Source organism: Fibroporia radiculosa (genome assembly GCF_000313525.1).
Source record: "Fibroporia radiculosa TFFH 294 genomic supercontigs, scaffold4425, whole genome shotgun sequence".
Taxonomy (NCBI): Eukaryota; Fungi; Basidiomycota; class Agaricomycetes; order Polyporales; family Fibroporiaceae; genus Fibroporia; species Fibroporia radiculosa.
Window position 1 is genome coordinate 5895 of NW_012133405.1, and position 14951 is coordinate 20845.

At 51.2% G+C, this 14951-nt stretch overlaps 6 protein-coding genes across 6 annotated transcripts; 3 read left to right on the forward strand and 3 right to left on the reverse strand.

Annotated features, from left to right (window-relative positions):
• Positions 1-1077, reverse strand: FIBRA_05386 (uncharacterized protein; the record flags this gene model as incomplete). The annotated part of the gene is made up of 1 exon (XM_012327152.1): positions 1-1077. The coding sequence occupies one exon, from the start codon at positions 1075-1077 to the stop codon at positions 1-3; it is 1077 nt and encodes a 358-aa protein (XP_012182542.1).
• A 373-nt stretch (positions 1078-1450) lies between these two features.
• Positions 1451-2530, reverse strand: FIBRA_05387 (uncharacterized protein; the record flags this gene model as incomplete). Its single annotated transcript, XM_012327153.1, has 1 exon — positions 1451-2530. One exon carries the CDS (start codon positions 2528-2530, stop codon positions 1451-1453), a length of 1080 nt encoding a protein of 359 aa, XP_012182543.1.
• Positions 2531-3249: 719 nt separating this feature from the next.
• Positions 3250-6641, reverse strand: FIBRA_05388 (uncharacterized protein; the record flags this gene model as incomplete). Its single annotated transcript, XM_012327154.1, has 7 exons — positions 3250-4324; positions 4783-5232; positions 5286-5509; positions 5564-5693; positions 5745-6008; positions 6063-6179; positions 6241-6641. The coding sequence occupies 7 exons, from the start codon at positions 6639-6641 to the stop codon at positions 3250-3252; spliced, it is 2661 nt and encodes an 886-aa protein (XP_012182544.1).
• Positions 6642-7389: 748 nt separating this feature from the next.
• Positions 7390-9640, forward strand: FIBRA_05389 (uncharacterized protein; the record flags this gene model as incomplete). Its single annotated transcript, XM_012327155.1, has 14 exons — positions 7390-7407; positions 7457-7540; positions 7594-7685; positions 7742-8073; positions 8124-8138; positions 8191-8218; positions 8275-8514; positions 8577-8871; positions 8922-8966; positions 9020-9098; positions 9162-9203; positions 9255-9313; positions 9371-9407; positions 9471-9640. The coding sequence occupies 14 exons, from the start codon at positions 7390-7392 to the stop codon at positions 9638-9640; spliced, it is 1536 nt and encodes a 511-aa protein (XP_012182545.1).
• A 2189-nt stretch (positions 9641-11829) lies between these two features.
• Positions 11830-14397, forward strand: FIBRA_05390 (uncharacterized protein; the record flags this gene model as incomplete). The annotated part of the gene is made up of 10 exons (XM_012327156.1): positions 11830-12066; positions 12121-12253; positions 12314-12468; positions 12527-12952; positions 13036-13163; positions 13224-13432; positions 13485-13606; positions 13663-13836; positions 13898-14120; positions 14195-14397. 10 exons carry the CDS (start codon positions 11830-11832, stop codon positions 14395-14397), a joined length of 2010 nt encoding a protein of 669 aa, XP_012182546.1.
• A 29-nt stretch (positions 14398-14426) lies between these two features.
• Positions 14427-14817, forward strand: FIBRA_05391 (uncharacterized protein; the record flags this gene model as incomplete). Its single annotated transcript, XM_012327157.1, has 2 exons — positions 14427-14622; positions 14684-14817. 2 exons carry the CDS (start codon positions 14427-14429, stop codon positions 14815-14817), a joined length of 330 nt encoding a protein of 109 aa, XP_012182547.1.
• Between the last annotated feature and the right edge of the window lie 134 nt (positions 14818-14951).

Below are 14951 nucleotides of genomic sequence, written 5' to 3' on the forward strand. Positions count from 1 at the left end.
TCACCTCAAGGACTCCACCTCCCAACATCCCTCTTCTCCCGCAATCCGCCTCAGCCAGTCATCCCGGGCATCAGCGGCCCCGTAAATCTTGCAAAATGCCAGCTGTAGTGAAGGTTCAAGGAGGATCACTTTGCTGCTTTGGGCTAGCGTCTGCAGCTGACGAGACATATGGCCGGAACTCGCAAGGCTAAAAACGGGCACGATAACGATGCGGACAATGCTAGGCATTTCTGAAATCGTGTCTGCACCGTCTTCCGGACTAGGGCGACGTGGAGACGCGGCGGCTTGGAGTATGTCCAGTATCTCCCGGCCCAAGTATAAAACGTTGGTGAGGCGTAGATGGGTCACCAAAGGAATAAGGCCCGTTAAAACAGTCAAAAGCTCCGCGCAGCCCACGAGGTGAAGGCGCCTGAGCGAAGGCAGCTGGAGTTCGCCAGCGCGGGGGCACATTGACACAAACTGCGGCGGGATACCGGGCCCCAAGAGGCTGAGCTCCTGTAAAACAGGGAAGTTGATATCGTGCAGTGGTTGGAAAGACGTTGCATCGGAAGGAAGGCGGGCAAGAACGTAAAAGGGCGATGGCAGTGGCACTATCATGGTTTCGACATCCTGGGCCACAATTCGCAAGACGCGCTCCAGAGTCCGCGTCCATTCAACATAAACCTCTCCCACTTCCTCGAACCATTCCGCCTCGGAGCCAAACATCTTTCGTATGGCGAGCGGATCTTCAGTGCGGTAACGATGGAAGAGGACTGCCCGTACAAGGTCTTTCTTGTTCATACTGGACAGCTCATGCTGCGATATCGACATCCTGGCCAAATCTAATGGGGGTGGACTGCAGGGATTCACCACAAACAAGTTACGCACCCGGCGTCGTTCGGGAGGTGTGCTCTGCAGCATGTTCGCGAACGCGTCTAGCTGGTGCGCACGAAGAATCGCAACGTTCTGTAGGCGGAAGGGGTCTGAAACGCTCCGGATGTATCTCGAGACCCTAGCGAGTGACCGTCCAGTAAGGCCGCCATCGGTGCACGCAAGAGAGGATATGCGCATCCAGATCTCCGCGGGCAAGCCTTCCATGTTACTGGAAGATCACTTCTGGCAGCGCACGACCTTAAGCTTAAGGGTTTATTGTCAAGTTAGCCGGTTGATGCATATTCTCAATCGAGGAATACGTACAATGCAGTCACTTTTCAGCACTCCGAGGGACTCGTCAGCATGTCGAGGAAACGCATTTATTTTGCATACCAGCGCCTCGCGCTTCACACAAGCGCCCCGAGCTAACTCCGAACCAGGTCAAGAGCTAGTCAATGGAAATACAAATACAACAAAACGAAATTTCAATACAGGTGTCTGACACGGAATGTGCGATAGCAACTTGTAAAAAACGATAAACGAGGATTGGGAATTGAAAACGTCGCCGCGTCTACAGTGGCCCCGGAAATGTATAGTATCACGACCTGGACGACGAACGTCTGGTCAAGCGGACGCGATCCACTTTCAAAGGGTCTATGACCCAACACCCGTTCTTCTCTTCTAGTCGCTGTAACCAGTCGCGTCTCGCATCGCTCCACACATACGGCTTCGTCCCTTCTAGGGAATCGGGTTGAATGAAGGTCACCTTGCTGTTCTGCGTCAGCCCCTGCACGCCTCTGATTCGGCGAATGAGCGAGGCATTGGTGGGAACACTTTGGGAGTCGGTGATGATCCGTTCAATTCGAGGAAGGTAGTTATGTGGTACGACTGAAGGAGAGGCCGGATCCGTGTGGTCGGGAGGAATATGGAGAGCAGTGCCGAGGGCATCTACGGCATCCTGGCGCAGGAAGGACAACCCGGTCAGGCGGAGGTGGGTGATCTGGGGGGCCCGCTGTACGAACTGCATGAAAAACTCGGAGCTGTCGACCAAATGGAGGCGCCTGAGTGAGGGTAGCTGTGCCAGATCCCCTGGGGGAAAGGGCCGACGCTGAATAGCGACGTTAGGACCCAGGATTGTGAGTTCCTCGAGCTCGGGGAACTTGTTCGTGAGTAGATATAGACACGAAGACGCGTGTGCGGTGAGCGTCCTTACAGTCGGTGCTACAAACTGCAAGATGGATTCTAGCTCTGGCACGGGTTGTTTTATGGAACGATCAAGAATTTCAGCATTCTCCGACTGAGCTTGTGGACCGAGCCGCTGCCATATGGCCTGCACTTCATCGGAAGTGAGCGAGTAGAGAGCGAGGGTACGAAGGAGCTCTGTTTTCCCTAGGCTTGACAGATCTGGAAAGGCCGCGAGCGTCCTGCGCGGCGGGCGATGGGGGTCAGCGATAAACAAGTGGTGAATGCGGCGGTGTTCAGGCGGTGTACGCTGCAGAATCTCCGCAAAGTCGTGCAGTTGTTCTCTGTCTTTTAGAACAATACTCTGCAGGCGGTATGGGCGTGACACGTCCTGGAAAAATTTGGAGACGAGCGAGAGCGACCGACCGGTGGAACCGTCGTCTGTGCAGGCAAAGGAAAAAATGCGCATCCATAGTTCGACAGCGATGTCCTCCATGCTGATACAGTAGGCTTGATCGATGAGTGCACTGTGGGCTCAGTAAAGGAGGCTTACCTTTAGTCCGTAGACAAGAAGTAGCTACAGTCTGAAGAGGCAGTGCGACATAGACGACTGCGGCCGTCGCCGTCAACTGGGCGTCACTTATTAAAAGCTTTCAATCGAGCTTGAGTCGAATTGACTTCCGGCCTCCGCCTCGACTAGTTAGTCGTGCGGAAAAGAGTCTCTCAGCAAATGAATGACAGTTGGACTTCACCTTGACCGTCCCGGTTCTGTCTTTGCCTGACTTCAGCCACTATGTCGAAGGAGAATGAGAAGATGGTGACAAGAGTCAGACGTAGCGTGGGGTAGGAGACTGGGAGGCGTGGTCATTAAATTGATCTGAGTGAAGTTTGAAACACTGTTGGATGCGCATCTCACCGATCAATTTGGTCGATCCGGAAAGACTCGGCCATGTGTAACTGCTGCTACTGAATTTCCGGAAGAGTAGTATTCATATATAGTACCCTACAGTGCCACACGTACGAGGGACTCATCAGTATGGTGGGTGCGTCGAGGAATTCATGTCACGGCCACCGCAACTTGAACATACTGTAGCACTACTAATACATGAGAATCTCAATACAAATATCTGAATGTGAAGATGTAACACAAAGCAACCCCAGGAGAGCGATAGACAGTGGTTGGGAAAGGACGTTGTGAGTTTCATACCTAAATTGTCATGAGTCGTGGGGCGAACGTCTGTTCGCCGTCGAGGGGTTGCGATCCACTCCCAATCGATCTAATCTCCAACACCCTTTTCTCCCCTCAATTCGCCAAAGCCAGTCACATTTTGCATCACTCCATGTATACGACGCCAGGGTTGTCTCAATATCAGGTCGAATAAGGGTCAGCTTCTTATTCTGTGCTAGCCTCCGAAGGCTCTTCATCCGGCGAAAGTGCGAGGAATTGACGAAGGAAGTTGGAGGTTCAATGATGATCCGTTTGATTTGAGGGAGATAATTAGGCGGCGTAATCGGGGCAGCGGCCTGGTCTGGAGGGATATGAAGAGCAATGCTTAATGCATCTAGGGCGTCTTGGCCCAAATGGAACAACCCAGTAATGCGGAGATGAGTGATCTGGGGGGCTCTTTGCACGAATTCTATGAAATGCTCGGAGTTGTTGACCAAATGGAGGCGCTTAAGAAAGGGAAACTGGGTCAGATCCGTTGTGAGAAGGGTCTGACGCTGAAGATCGACGTCAAAACCGAGGATAGTAAGTTCCTCGAGCTCGGGGAACTTGCTCTTGAGTAGATACGAACACGAGGGCCCGTGTGTCGTGAGAGTCCTTACAGTGGGCGCTACAGACTGCAAGATGTATTCCAGATCGTGAACAAATGCTTTCCTGGAACGATCGAGGATTTCAGCTCTCTCAGATTTAACTTCTGGACTAAGCCATCGCCATATGGCCTGCTCTTCCTCGAAACTGAGCGAGTAAAGAGTAAGAACACGAATGAGCTCCTCGTTTCCCAGGGCAGACAAATTGCCAAAGGCTGCGAGCATTTTGCGCGGCGGGCGAGAGTCGGCAATGAACAAGTGACGTATGCGACGGTGTTCAGGCGATGTGCGCCGTAGGATCTCCGCAAAAGTGTGGAGTTGTTCCCTCCCGCTTAGAGCGATACTCTGCAGGCAGTATGAGCGAGATATATCCCGAACAAGTCGGGAGACGAGGGAGAGCGACCGACCGGTGGAACCGTCATCTGTGCAGGCAAGGGAAAAAATGCGCATCCATAGTTCGACGGGAACGTTGTCCATGCTGGAACAGCAGGTTCGATGGATGAGTGTGCTGTAGGCGCAAAAATACTGCAGCTCACCTTCAGTGGGCGCGTAGACGAACAGTTGGAAGAAGCATCGTAGCCTGAGGCCTGAGGACGCGGCGCAGCATTATCGCGACTCATAAGGCTGGGTCCACGTGGAGTCAGTCAGGCTTGGATCTCCTCGATCTCCTTGAGGGTCTCGGCCGACTAGAGTACTAGCTATAGTTAATTGGGAAGATATTGTCTTGGCAACTTATGTCAACCTTCCCCACCTCGACCATCTCGCTCTCACAGCTCTGCCCAAGTATCAACGAGGACTTCAAATTTCGGAGCGGATGTTGTGGTCAGTCGAGGAACTCTTTTGGATCAGCTATACCGACAATACACCTGATACTGGATAAAGTACACCTGACTCGGATGCTTCTAAGAAAGCAGAGACATGAGGTGCGTTACTAACTATTGCTCAATATCCAAGACGAGTAGTGTTAACGAATTCATCCGGAACGTCCACTTCCCCTTCCATGGTGCTCTCTTCGTCGTCACGCTTACTTCATTCTCATTTCCCCAACCATTTCGTGCCTCTATGCGGGGATGCCATAGCTCATGTACCTCAACTTCCTTCACAACGTTTGAGAAGGCGACTCTCACGGGAGTCTCGTAGCTGTTGCGCTCGCTACGATTCACCACCGCAATCCTCACGCTTTTCTTCCCCGAGTTCGAGGTGTGTACCACGGCGGACGCGTCAAGTTCTGTAGGTCGCCCTTTAACTGTGGAAATCCACGTTGGCAGCGTTTCGCCCATGAATACGGGCGACGAGAGGGCAACCCGGACGGAGGTTCCGCCGCGCATATACTTCGAGAAGAGCCACAAAGGCCAGTATATTGTTTGTCGAAACAGGTCGTTTGGGCTACATAGGTGTGAATCAATATCAAACTGAAGCTTGGTGGTGAAGAAGAGCACCTAGTAATCAATGGCGAAATGACGTTGACGCTCTGTGCAACACAGGCAATCTCGACAATATCTGCCTGGCGCACAAATACATTCAGCCAGGATGCCATCGCCAGTGCATCTGCGAGGGTATAGAATTGCTCCAGCCCGTTCTCTGGCGTGCCGACTGTCTCGTCCCACACGCCGTATTCGTCAAACGCGATCTTGATAGGCTTGTTCACACTCTTCGCGACTCGCTACAATCATCATTTAGTGAGGCTATTTTCTCGATTTTGACTCAATGTACGAACCGCTTTGTTTATCTGCCCTTTACAGATCTCTATCGAATATTCAGCCGCGTCCGGTCCGTATACGCTGCGCCCGTACTCCTTCTCGATCTGCGATCTGTCTCGCGGCCCAAAACCAGTATACAAATGAATACTAAAGTCATGTGAGATTACTCGTTGTAGCATTATATCAATCTGCATTTACCTGTGCAAGTCAACTTTGTCTACAAGAGCGTCTAGTACAACACCGTCCCAGTGGTTCAACCCCGTCTCACCGCAGCCAATTAGAATGACAGTTGGATCAATGAGGCGGATAGCGTGCGCCCACTGGCGTGCTTTCGTCGCGTATGCAGAGGCAGTCTGTTGTCCGACCTGCCACTCTCCCCATACCTCGTTTCCGAGACCCCAATACCTCACGTTATGAGGCTCATCCTTGCCAGTATTCTTGCGCCGAAGGTTCGCATAATATCTTTTCAACAAATAAATGCGTAACTCATCTCACATTACAGAAAGTGACACTCACGTATCCCCGGTGCCATTGCAATATTCGATCCAGTGTAATGCTTCCTCTAGTGTCCCCGTCCCCATGTTAAGGATAATGTAGGGCTCTATCTTGGCCACGCGGCACCACTTTATGAATCTGGCAGCCAGGTTCATCAGAATGCTGTACAATACTACAAGTAGAGGCTCTAACGACATACTCGTCTGTACCAAAGACGTTGCTCTCTTCACCACCCCATGCTAACTCGGGCCTCTTCTTCCTGTGCTCCAATGGACCGATGCCGTCTTCCCACTTGTAGGAGCTCACGTAGTTTCCTCCCGGCCATCGCACCATCGGCGTCTCCAATTCGTCTCGAAGCACTTCCAAGACATCCTTTCGGAAACCTTCTTCAGTTAGTAGTTCCTTCGGAGTCTCGACAAATTGATCTTTGGGGCATGGATTACGCGGCGTGTAGGGAAAATTGGTCGGACCGGCGGGGAGAATGCCTCCATAGATACATCGTCCCAGGTGTTCCAGGAAGCCAGAGAATATGAACGACGAGACGGGGGCGATGGTCGCTGTTGGGAAGACGTCAAGGGCCAGGGTGTTATTTTCTGACATTGGAAGAGAGAGCTAAGGCGTTCTGGCTTTGTCAGTCGACTGGGGTGTCGGTCGCAGACCTTAGGTAAGAGAATTTGAGGGTGCGCATGCCATTATGAAGACTTCGAAACACGCATGGTTTCAATCGCTCGTTGGCTCCATCAGAGTATGACGTGACGGTCCGGCGCGGACCGCCTGCAATGTCTTCTTGGCCCTCTGGTTTCAGATTACCCCATAGTTGGCGCATCATCTACCCCGCATGCCTCGCGTATTACCCCACATTCGTGCCTGTCTCAAGTCCGTATATTTGCTAAACGTGGCTTGTCTAGCCAGTCTCCGCAACTAGATGGTCAGCACGAACAATGTGTCCTGGCCGGCATGAGCTACGATAGCGGGCTTATAAAAACAAGAAACCGTGCTACCTCGATTAGAGTCAGGTGAGCCACCTGTGGAACCAGCCGCTTCTTCGCGTTTGATTGAATTTAGCGAAATTCGAACATCAGCCTGTGTCACGCGGGCGGTCATCATCAACATGTCCCCAGAAAGCATACCTCACCTGGCACGTTATGTGCCTTGCCAGGTTCCGGGTTGGTAGTTTGGAGTCAGTGATCGGGAAGACGGCTTATCACCATCGCGTATCCTGGTTCAATAAAAGACGCGCAGCTATTCCTCCATCTCGTGTGGCCTGTGCCAGGTCGTTGATAGTCGTCAACTCATCACTGTACTTGTCTAGCACTCAAGTTCATTATCGAACTGTCTATAGTCCGTCATGCCACTCTCTCCCAAGGTCCGTGTGGTAGCAACTATTGTGTCCTTACGCTCATCTCTGCTGTCAGGTATACACTTGGCTATGCGGGTTCTTCGCTGCGTTAGGATCGGTGACGTTTGGGTACGACTTAGGTATCATCGCAACTGTCGAGGTGAGTGCAATCTAGGTACTTGATCTCAATCTGCCATTTAAAGGCGTTCTTAGTCAAGCTCCAACTTCTTGGAAATAACCGGTAACCCATCGGAGACGCAGCAGGGGTTGATTACCGGATGTCTTCTCTTGGGCGCATTTGCATCGTACATGATTTCCCTTGATATATGAATGCACGATCTGAACTTACGATCACATCCAGTAATATCTACGTAGGATCGCTCGCCGATCATTTTGGTCGGCGAATGACGATCTTATTCGGATGTGTTGTGTTCCTTATCGGCGGAGCTATCCAGACGTCTGCGCAGAACATAGGCTACATGTATGGAGGTCGTTTTCTGGCTGGCATGGGGATCGGGATGTTGGCCATGCTAGCACCGCTCTATCAAGCAGAGATTGCACATCCCAGTATCAGAGGTCGTCTTACAACGCTGCAGCAATTTATGCTCGGCATTGGTGCGCTGATTGCGTCATTCATTGGCTATGGTTGCTACCACGGTCTGACCGGACAGGCGCAGTGGAGAGTGCCTCTAGGTATGTCAACGTGTATGTACGTATTCTTCTCCTATTAATTATGTTTCCAGGTATTCAGCTCCTTCGTGAGTCGAGTGTTGCTCATACTTTTTTCATTTCCTGATGTGACTGTCCTAGCCGCCGTTCCTCTCGCGTTCTTCATCCTGTAAGATTGAATATAGATCACCGTGGCTGTTATGATACTAAGTATGTGCTTAACAGATTGCTTCCCGAGAGTCCTCGATACCTGGCAATGAAGGGTCGCGAGTACGAAGCACTGCTCGTTCTTGGTCGCTTGCATGCTCACGGAGATATTACCGATCCTTTCGTCGTTAATGAGCATCGTGAGATTCTTGAGCAGGTGCGCCTGGAACGCGAGGAGACTCGTAATGCTTGGTCGCAGCTATTTTTCATCAAGAGTAACCTGCGTCGCCTGATTCTCGGCGTTGCAATCCAATTCAGGTAAATCAAGTGTCCTCGATTTAAGTGGTGTTTTCTAATTAGCTGCTCTCATACTTCCTTAGCATTCAGATGACAGGCGTCAGCGTGATCCAGTACTATGCGCCGAAGATTTTCGCTAGCATTGGTATCGACACATCGACCACGCTTGGCCTACAGTCTGGGAGCTCTGTCATTGCGCTTATTGGGGAGGCGCTGTGCATCTGGTATATCGATCGTTTCGGTCGTAGAAACGTCTTCGTCTGGGGAAATGCTATCTCCGGGCTGACGTTTGTCGTTGGCACCATCATCATAGCCCTCTTCCCTGCGGGATCCAATAATGCGAATGCGAGCAGAGCATTTGTGGCGATGACTTGGCTGGTGCGTAGGACTTTAAACACCCATTGGCAAGTCTGACGATGCGTTCTCAGTTTAATCTGGTTTTCTCTGCTTGCTGTGGACCGCTTTCGTGGGCTGTACGTCTCACATTAATCGACCAAACGTCACGTCCGTTGACATGCCGCCGTAGATCCCTGTCGAGATGTTCAATAGCGCAACCCGTGCAAAAGCAACTGCAATTACCTCCTCTGCGGCATGGATATCAAATTGTATGTGCCATGAGCCCCGTTTTTGCCTCATTTGATGAAGCTAATCTCTGGTCGCGAACTTAGTCATGATCGCACAAGTCAGCCCTCCCGCCTTCGAGACTGTTGGTACGTAGTAGAGTTGGGATGCGCCTTACATTGGCTGATTCATCAACAAAGGCTGGCGCTTCTATCTTACCTTTGCCATTTGTGGATTTACTAATGCGTTATTCTTCTGGGTGAGTCTAACATACCGATCAATGGCTGCAGCAGCTCACACGTGAACCGTCACACAGGCATTCCTGCCTGAAACGAAGGGTATCCCTCTTGAGGGTAAGCTCACGCGAGTTAACGAATACCCTGGCTTGTCGCACTAATACGTAACCCCGGTTTCAGAACTGGATAGCTACTTTGAACAGGTACCGATATTCGTTCCCGGGTCGAAAATACAAATCGTGGACGCTAGCGCACGCGAGGAAGATTTGCGTCAAGGTAAGCCGCAGCTAGGCGGAGACTTCACAGATAAGATGGATTCGGAAAAGGAAGAGATCGAACAAGTACCCTGAAGTTCGATGAATGGGTTATGTCATCCTGTATTATTGTATTAGTGTACTCATAAATAAGAAGAGTCTGTGACCGCTACTCACGGTATCAAAGGTGAATGCGGATTGAATCCGTGTAAAGGGGAATGTAACCGCTATGAATCATTATGTTGGGAATGAGAAAGTGCCGTGGTTTTTATAACAATACGTACTAGGAGTAATGTGGCAATTCTGCACAAAAAAGCGCAGGTTCAAGACGCAATCGGGGCTGACACTAATGCGTCTTGCTACCTCGCTTTCGTGTCTGTCGTCAAATAAATCGCGACCCCCTCTCTGAACAAAAAAATAGAATGATTGAGACGTAGCCTAGTAGTAAACACTGGAGCAAAAGGTGAAAAATAACTGACGGAAGTGGGATTCGAACCCACGCCCTTTCGGACTAGATACGAAAGATCCTCGTAAGAACCTGATTCTAGCGCCTTAGACCGCTCGGCCATTCCGCCTTGCATGCAGATGCCCATAATATGTATTGATACCTAATATACGTCCGGTACACTCCGACAAATCCAGCACAGTCTATCACCTGTAGGTGTAGACAGTAAATTCCTCAACCATTTATGCCTTTCACAGCACATGGTCCACGAGAAGTTCTCCCAGTGGACGAAACCGACACCTAAGTGTCGGCTCCATAGACCCGCAAACACTTTCGCGAGCGACCAAAAACTTGAAGACATCATAGCGCAGGTCCTTCATTATTTGAAGTTGCTAAAAAAGTAGTATAAGGGCTTCGATTCCATAAATCCATGGGCTACGAGTGGTGGACGGTGTGAATTGAGCCAATCCGTTCGTCATGATATTCCCAACCTAGCTTGTGACAATTTCAGTCTATAAAGCATATGAATCAATATCACATATCACAGCAAACATACGGATGCCATGCCTCGAGGCGTTTCTTATTATCGTCAAAGACCAACTCGGTGGAGGCTGCGCTGCGCATCCAATCTTGCGAAACCTTCTGGATTGGAGCGCAGGCGCGAATCGATGAAATTGAAGAGATCATCGCGACATCGACTTTGTTCTGTATTTCGTGCATCCTTTTAGCACTGGGCTCAATGCACAAGTTTGATGACATCTTTTCAAATGACGTCCCGGTCACAAAGATCAGCATAGTTAGCCCTCGTCAGTATTGTTTCGCAAATTGCAATCAGTTGAAGCGAGAAGGATGCCATTTTACCTGACTGCGGGGCCAGTAGAGGCATCAGCCCTACCATGGTCAACGTCTTTGTAAGTCAAAGTTGTGAGAATATATTGTACTCCGAGCTAATCTGAGAGTCTCCAAGATCTGACCAGCGAATATGGGAAGTACCGTCTGGCGCCAATCCCGCTAGATGTCGTCTATTCGTCTATCAAGCAAGCATTAATAGGGCCGCACAGCAGGCGTGCATGCTGCCGCCCAACGGACTAGACAACCATCATAAATGTCGCCGGCGTAAGCTTATGGATCTCTGCAACACGCGGGATCCAGCCACGTACAATGATCCAATGTCAACCTGGAAGACGTACGTCATATTTGGACCGACACAAATATGGAGACAAGATAAGTCAACCGGATGGGCCGACGTCTCAAACAAGTTCCGCCAGACAAATCTATATCCGACTGTCTCAAGGTCGTGGCCGAGGTTAACTATAACGCCAATATCGTCCTCGCCCATCAAACGCATCTAATGAAAAGGTTTCATGTGATAATAATTCAAGGTGTGCAATATCCATGCAATTACCTGAGCGCAGCGGTGGCAGGATTAAGATTACGTCCATGAAAATGACTCTTCGGCATCGGAGACAAAGCTGTTCAAGTGCTTATTTTGCAAAGAGCTGATACCGCTGGAATACTCTACCGCTTGCGCCATGAGAGGGCTCCCGCCAGTAACATGAAAACATTTTCTCTGACTAGAACTGACCGCAAAGAGCATAACAGAAGCTCTCGATGTGAGTAGTACATCCGGGCAAAACAGCAGCAAAGGCGCAGTAGAGGTGGTTAGTTATCGAACTGCATCGAAAAAAAGAGCCTTCCAAAATAGGCAATATCATGGGTCGGAGCTCGGCTTTCCCCGGCTACAGCTGATTTTTGGAATACGGCGCGGTTCTGCGAACAATGCATTTAGCATAGGCTCATCTCGCTACACCAGCTCTTATCGCGTATATTCCGGATTCCAATGTCGCAACAAGCGAAAGCGGGTATGAAGCGCAAGTCGCGCTCGTCGAAATTATTATCCCGGAAAAAAGCCAAGACGTCGCATCTAGCCGCAGACGACCTGCCCTGGAAAGCCGTGTCGCGTCCCAGAGAGGCGGACCTAGGAACTGCGTTTGACGGCTTCATTGAGCTGGAGGAGGTGGAAGATGTAGAGGTTGTGTATGAAGAGACGGATGCGGGAAAGGTCATCAAATTTAAGGTGCGTGGCGTGCTGTTGTGACCTCCGGTTTGGTTTTTCAAGTGGCAATGCCAGGTGCTAGACGATTCGTCATCGCCCCTGGGCGTTATCGTTGTAGATGAGAACGAGAGAACCAGTGCAGAGGTTGAGAACGTCCCCATTGAGCAGCCCGCGCAGGAGGAGGAACTTCCAGTGTCTGCTTTTGACTGTGAGTGCCCCCATCAGTAGACTTGTCTCATTCAGCTAATACAATCTATCGAGTGCACAGACGAGGCATTGCTTCCTCGGTGGAGCCCGTTCTCTCTGCACCCCCAACTCGGCCGGGCACTATATGCGCAGCATTTCAGCTCCCCGACGCCTATCCAAGCCGAGGCACTCCCGCTCGCGAGGAAAGGCCGGGACATCGTCGGAGTCGCGGAAACGGTATGTTAACCTCTCTTGCATGATATCCACATCGCTGACCATCGCGGGGATTTCACAGGGCTCCGGAAAGACTCTCGCGTACGGCCTTCCCATCCTGCACCACCTCTTGGCACACGCATCTCCCGCCGAGAGCAAAACCCGACGTTCGGTGCGTGCGCTGATTCTCACGCCTACGCGCGAACTGGCATTGCAGGTCTCCTCGCACCTGAATGCGTGTCTTAACTCTGGGGACATCGGTGAAGATCCCGCTCCGGAAAGTAAATCAAGCCAGGGCAGTTCGACCAGGAAGAATGCAAAGGGAAAGGGTAAAGAAAAAGTGACGAGCGGTGCACAATTGCTGAGTGGTCGATCCAAGGACCCACCGTTAGTGAGCGTTGCTGCAATCGTGGGAGGTATGTCGGCGCAGAAGCAGCGGCGGATATTGTCCAGAGGCATCGACGTGCTTGTGGCTACTCCGGGTCGGCTATGGGACATCATCCAGGAGGTATGTAACGTGCTGTTAGAACGTCATTGTCTTGATGTCGCTCTGCATCTCGCTAGTAGCTTAAATGATTTCCAATGATGTAGGACGATGAACTTGCGACCCAGATCGAACACCTGCGGTTCCTCGTGCTGGACGAAGCTGATCGCATGATTGAGACCGGTCATTTTGCAGAGATGGAAAGCATCCTGCGGCTCACGCTCCGTCAGAGAAAGTAACTTTGTTTCGCGTTTGGGCTATACGATTCACCTGCTGATACGTATTTTTACTACAGAGAAGATGAAATCGAGTCTGAGCTAGATTTGGGGCTAGGAGGCGCTGAAGCTGAATTCGACGTTGGTGAAAGCAAAGATGGTGTGAAAGAAGGAGAGATGCAGACTTTCGTATTCTCTGCAACGCTGAGCAAGGATCTGCAGCGGAACTTGAAGAAGCGCGGACGAGCAAGACCCTGGAAGAAAGGCGGCAAGCCTGCTTCGACGCTTGGTGTGTGGTTGAACTCGCATCGGGGGGATAACTGAAATGAACATTGTGACAGATGATCTACTCATGCGACTCGACTTTCGTGATGCCTCACCCGCTGTGATCGACATCAGTCCTGAAGGCGGTGTCGTCGCAACCTTGCAGGAGAGCAAAATAGAATGCCTCGTTACAGACAAGGTGTGCAAAAGTCCCATCATCGCCGTATTGTGAAAGTACGCTTAAAATCCAATCAGGACGCATACCTTTACTACTTCTTACTTCGGTATCCAGGACGAACCTTGGTATTCTTATCCTCGATTGATGGGATCCGACGACTGCTTCCCCTCATGGAATTGCTTCAAATATCTGCATTCCCTCTGCACTCGCAGCTCGAACAGCGGCAACGACTGAAAAACCTCGATAGGCATGTAATCGCGTATCGACTTATTCTATTATACCATTATCTAAACAGGACACGGTAGATTTAAGTCTTCCTCCCGTGCTGTCCTACTCGCCACCGATGTCGCCGCTCGCGGATTGGATGTTCCCGCTGTGGATCACGTTGTGCACTACCAGGTCCCACGCACAGCGGATACGTACGTGCATCGGAACGGGCGCACAGCGCGCGCGGCGCGACGCGGCTTTAGCTTGCTCATGTGCGCTCCGGACGAGCGGCGGCTTGTTAAGGCGCTCATGAAGAGCCTGGGACGACGTGCGTCATCTAATTTGGAATGATCCTTGATGCCCTATCAACATGCTGACTTCTCTTCTTTTCTATCATGACAGAGGAAGATGAGATTCCGGAAATGTCGGTAGAATTATATCTACTGGACAAGCTTAAGGTGCGCGTCCAGCATGCGCGGCAGATTGATGCGACCCAGCACAAGGTGAAGAAGGAGAAACATGAAAAGAACTGGCTGAAGGAGACGGCGGAAGCTATGGAAATTGAGCTGGACTCGGACATGGAAAGGTTTGTCTCTATTTTTTGATATGATATCGGTTGGGCATCAACGGGACCATGTGCAGCGATTCGGATGGCGAGCGTACAAACGCTCGTTCGAAGCAGAAGCGCAGGGCAAATGATGCGAAGGTTGCTGGCATGAAGGCCGAGCTGAAGCGGCTCCTTGCGCAGCCGCTGGTTGCCCGCGGCGTGTCGACGCGATATATCACATCGGGGAGCGTGTCGATTGCGGACGAGATTCTGGCAGGCGAAGGTGCGTATATGGGTGCGATCGTGCTTACGCTGCTTCGGAGACTAAAGCTTGGAGTTGACAGGACATGAGGCGATGGTGGGAGTTAGAAAGGCACAGGCGGGGAGCGAGCTGGTGAAGGCGAAGAGGAGCCGTGCGATGAAGCAAGTAAAAGAGGAGGAGGAGGAGGAGGAGGAATGGCATGGGATCTTGAGCTAGCCCGGTGAGACGGGGGGGTGCGCTGTAGACTCGTCTATGAAATTTACGCCCAGACCTGAACCGAACCTTCCGGATTAGGGCAAAGAGACCGGGGGAACGGATACCGCCTAGATTGGCACTGGCGGGGGGGCGCC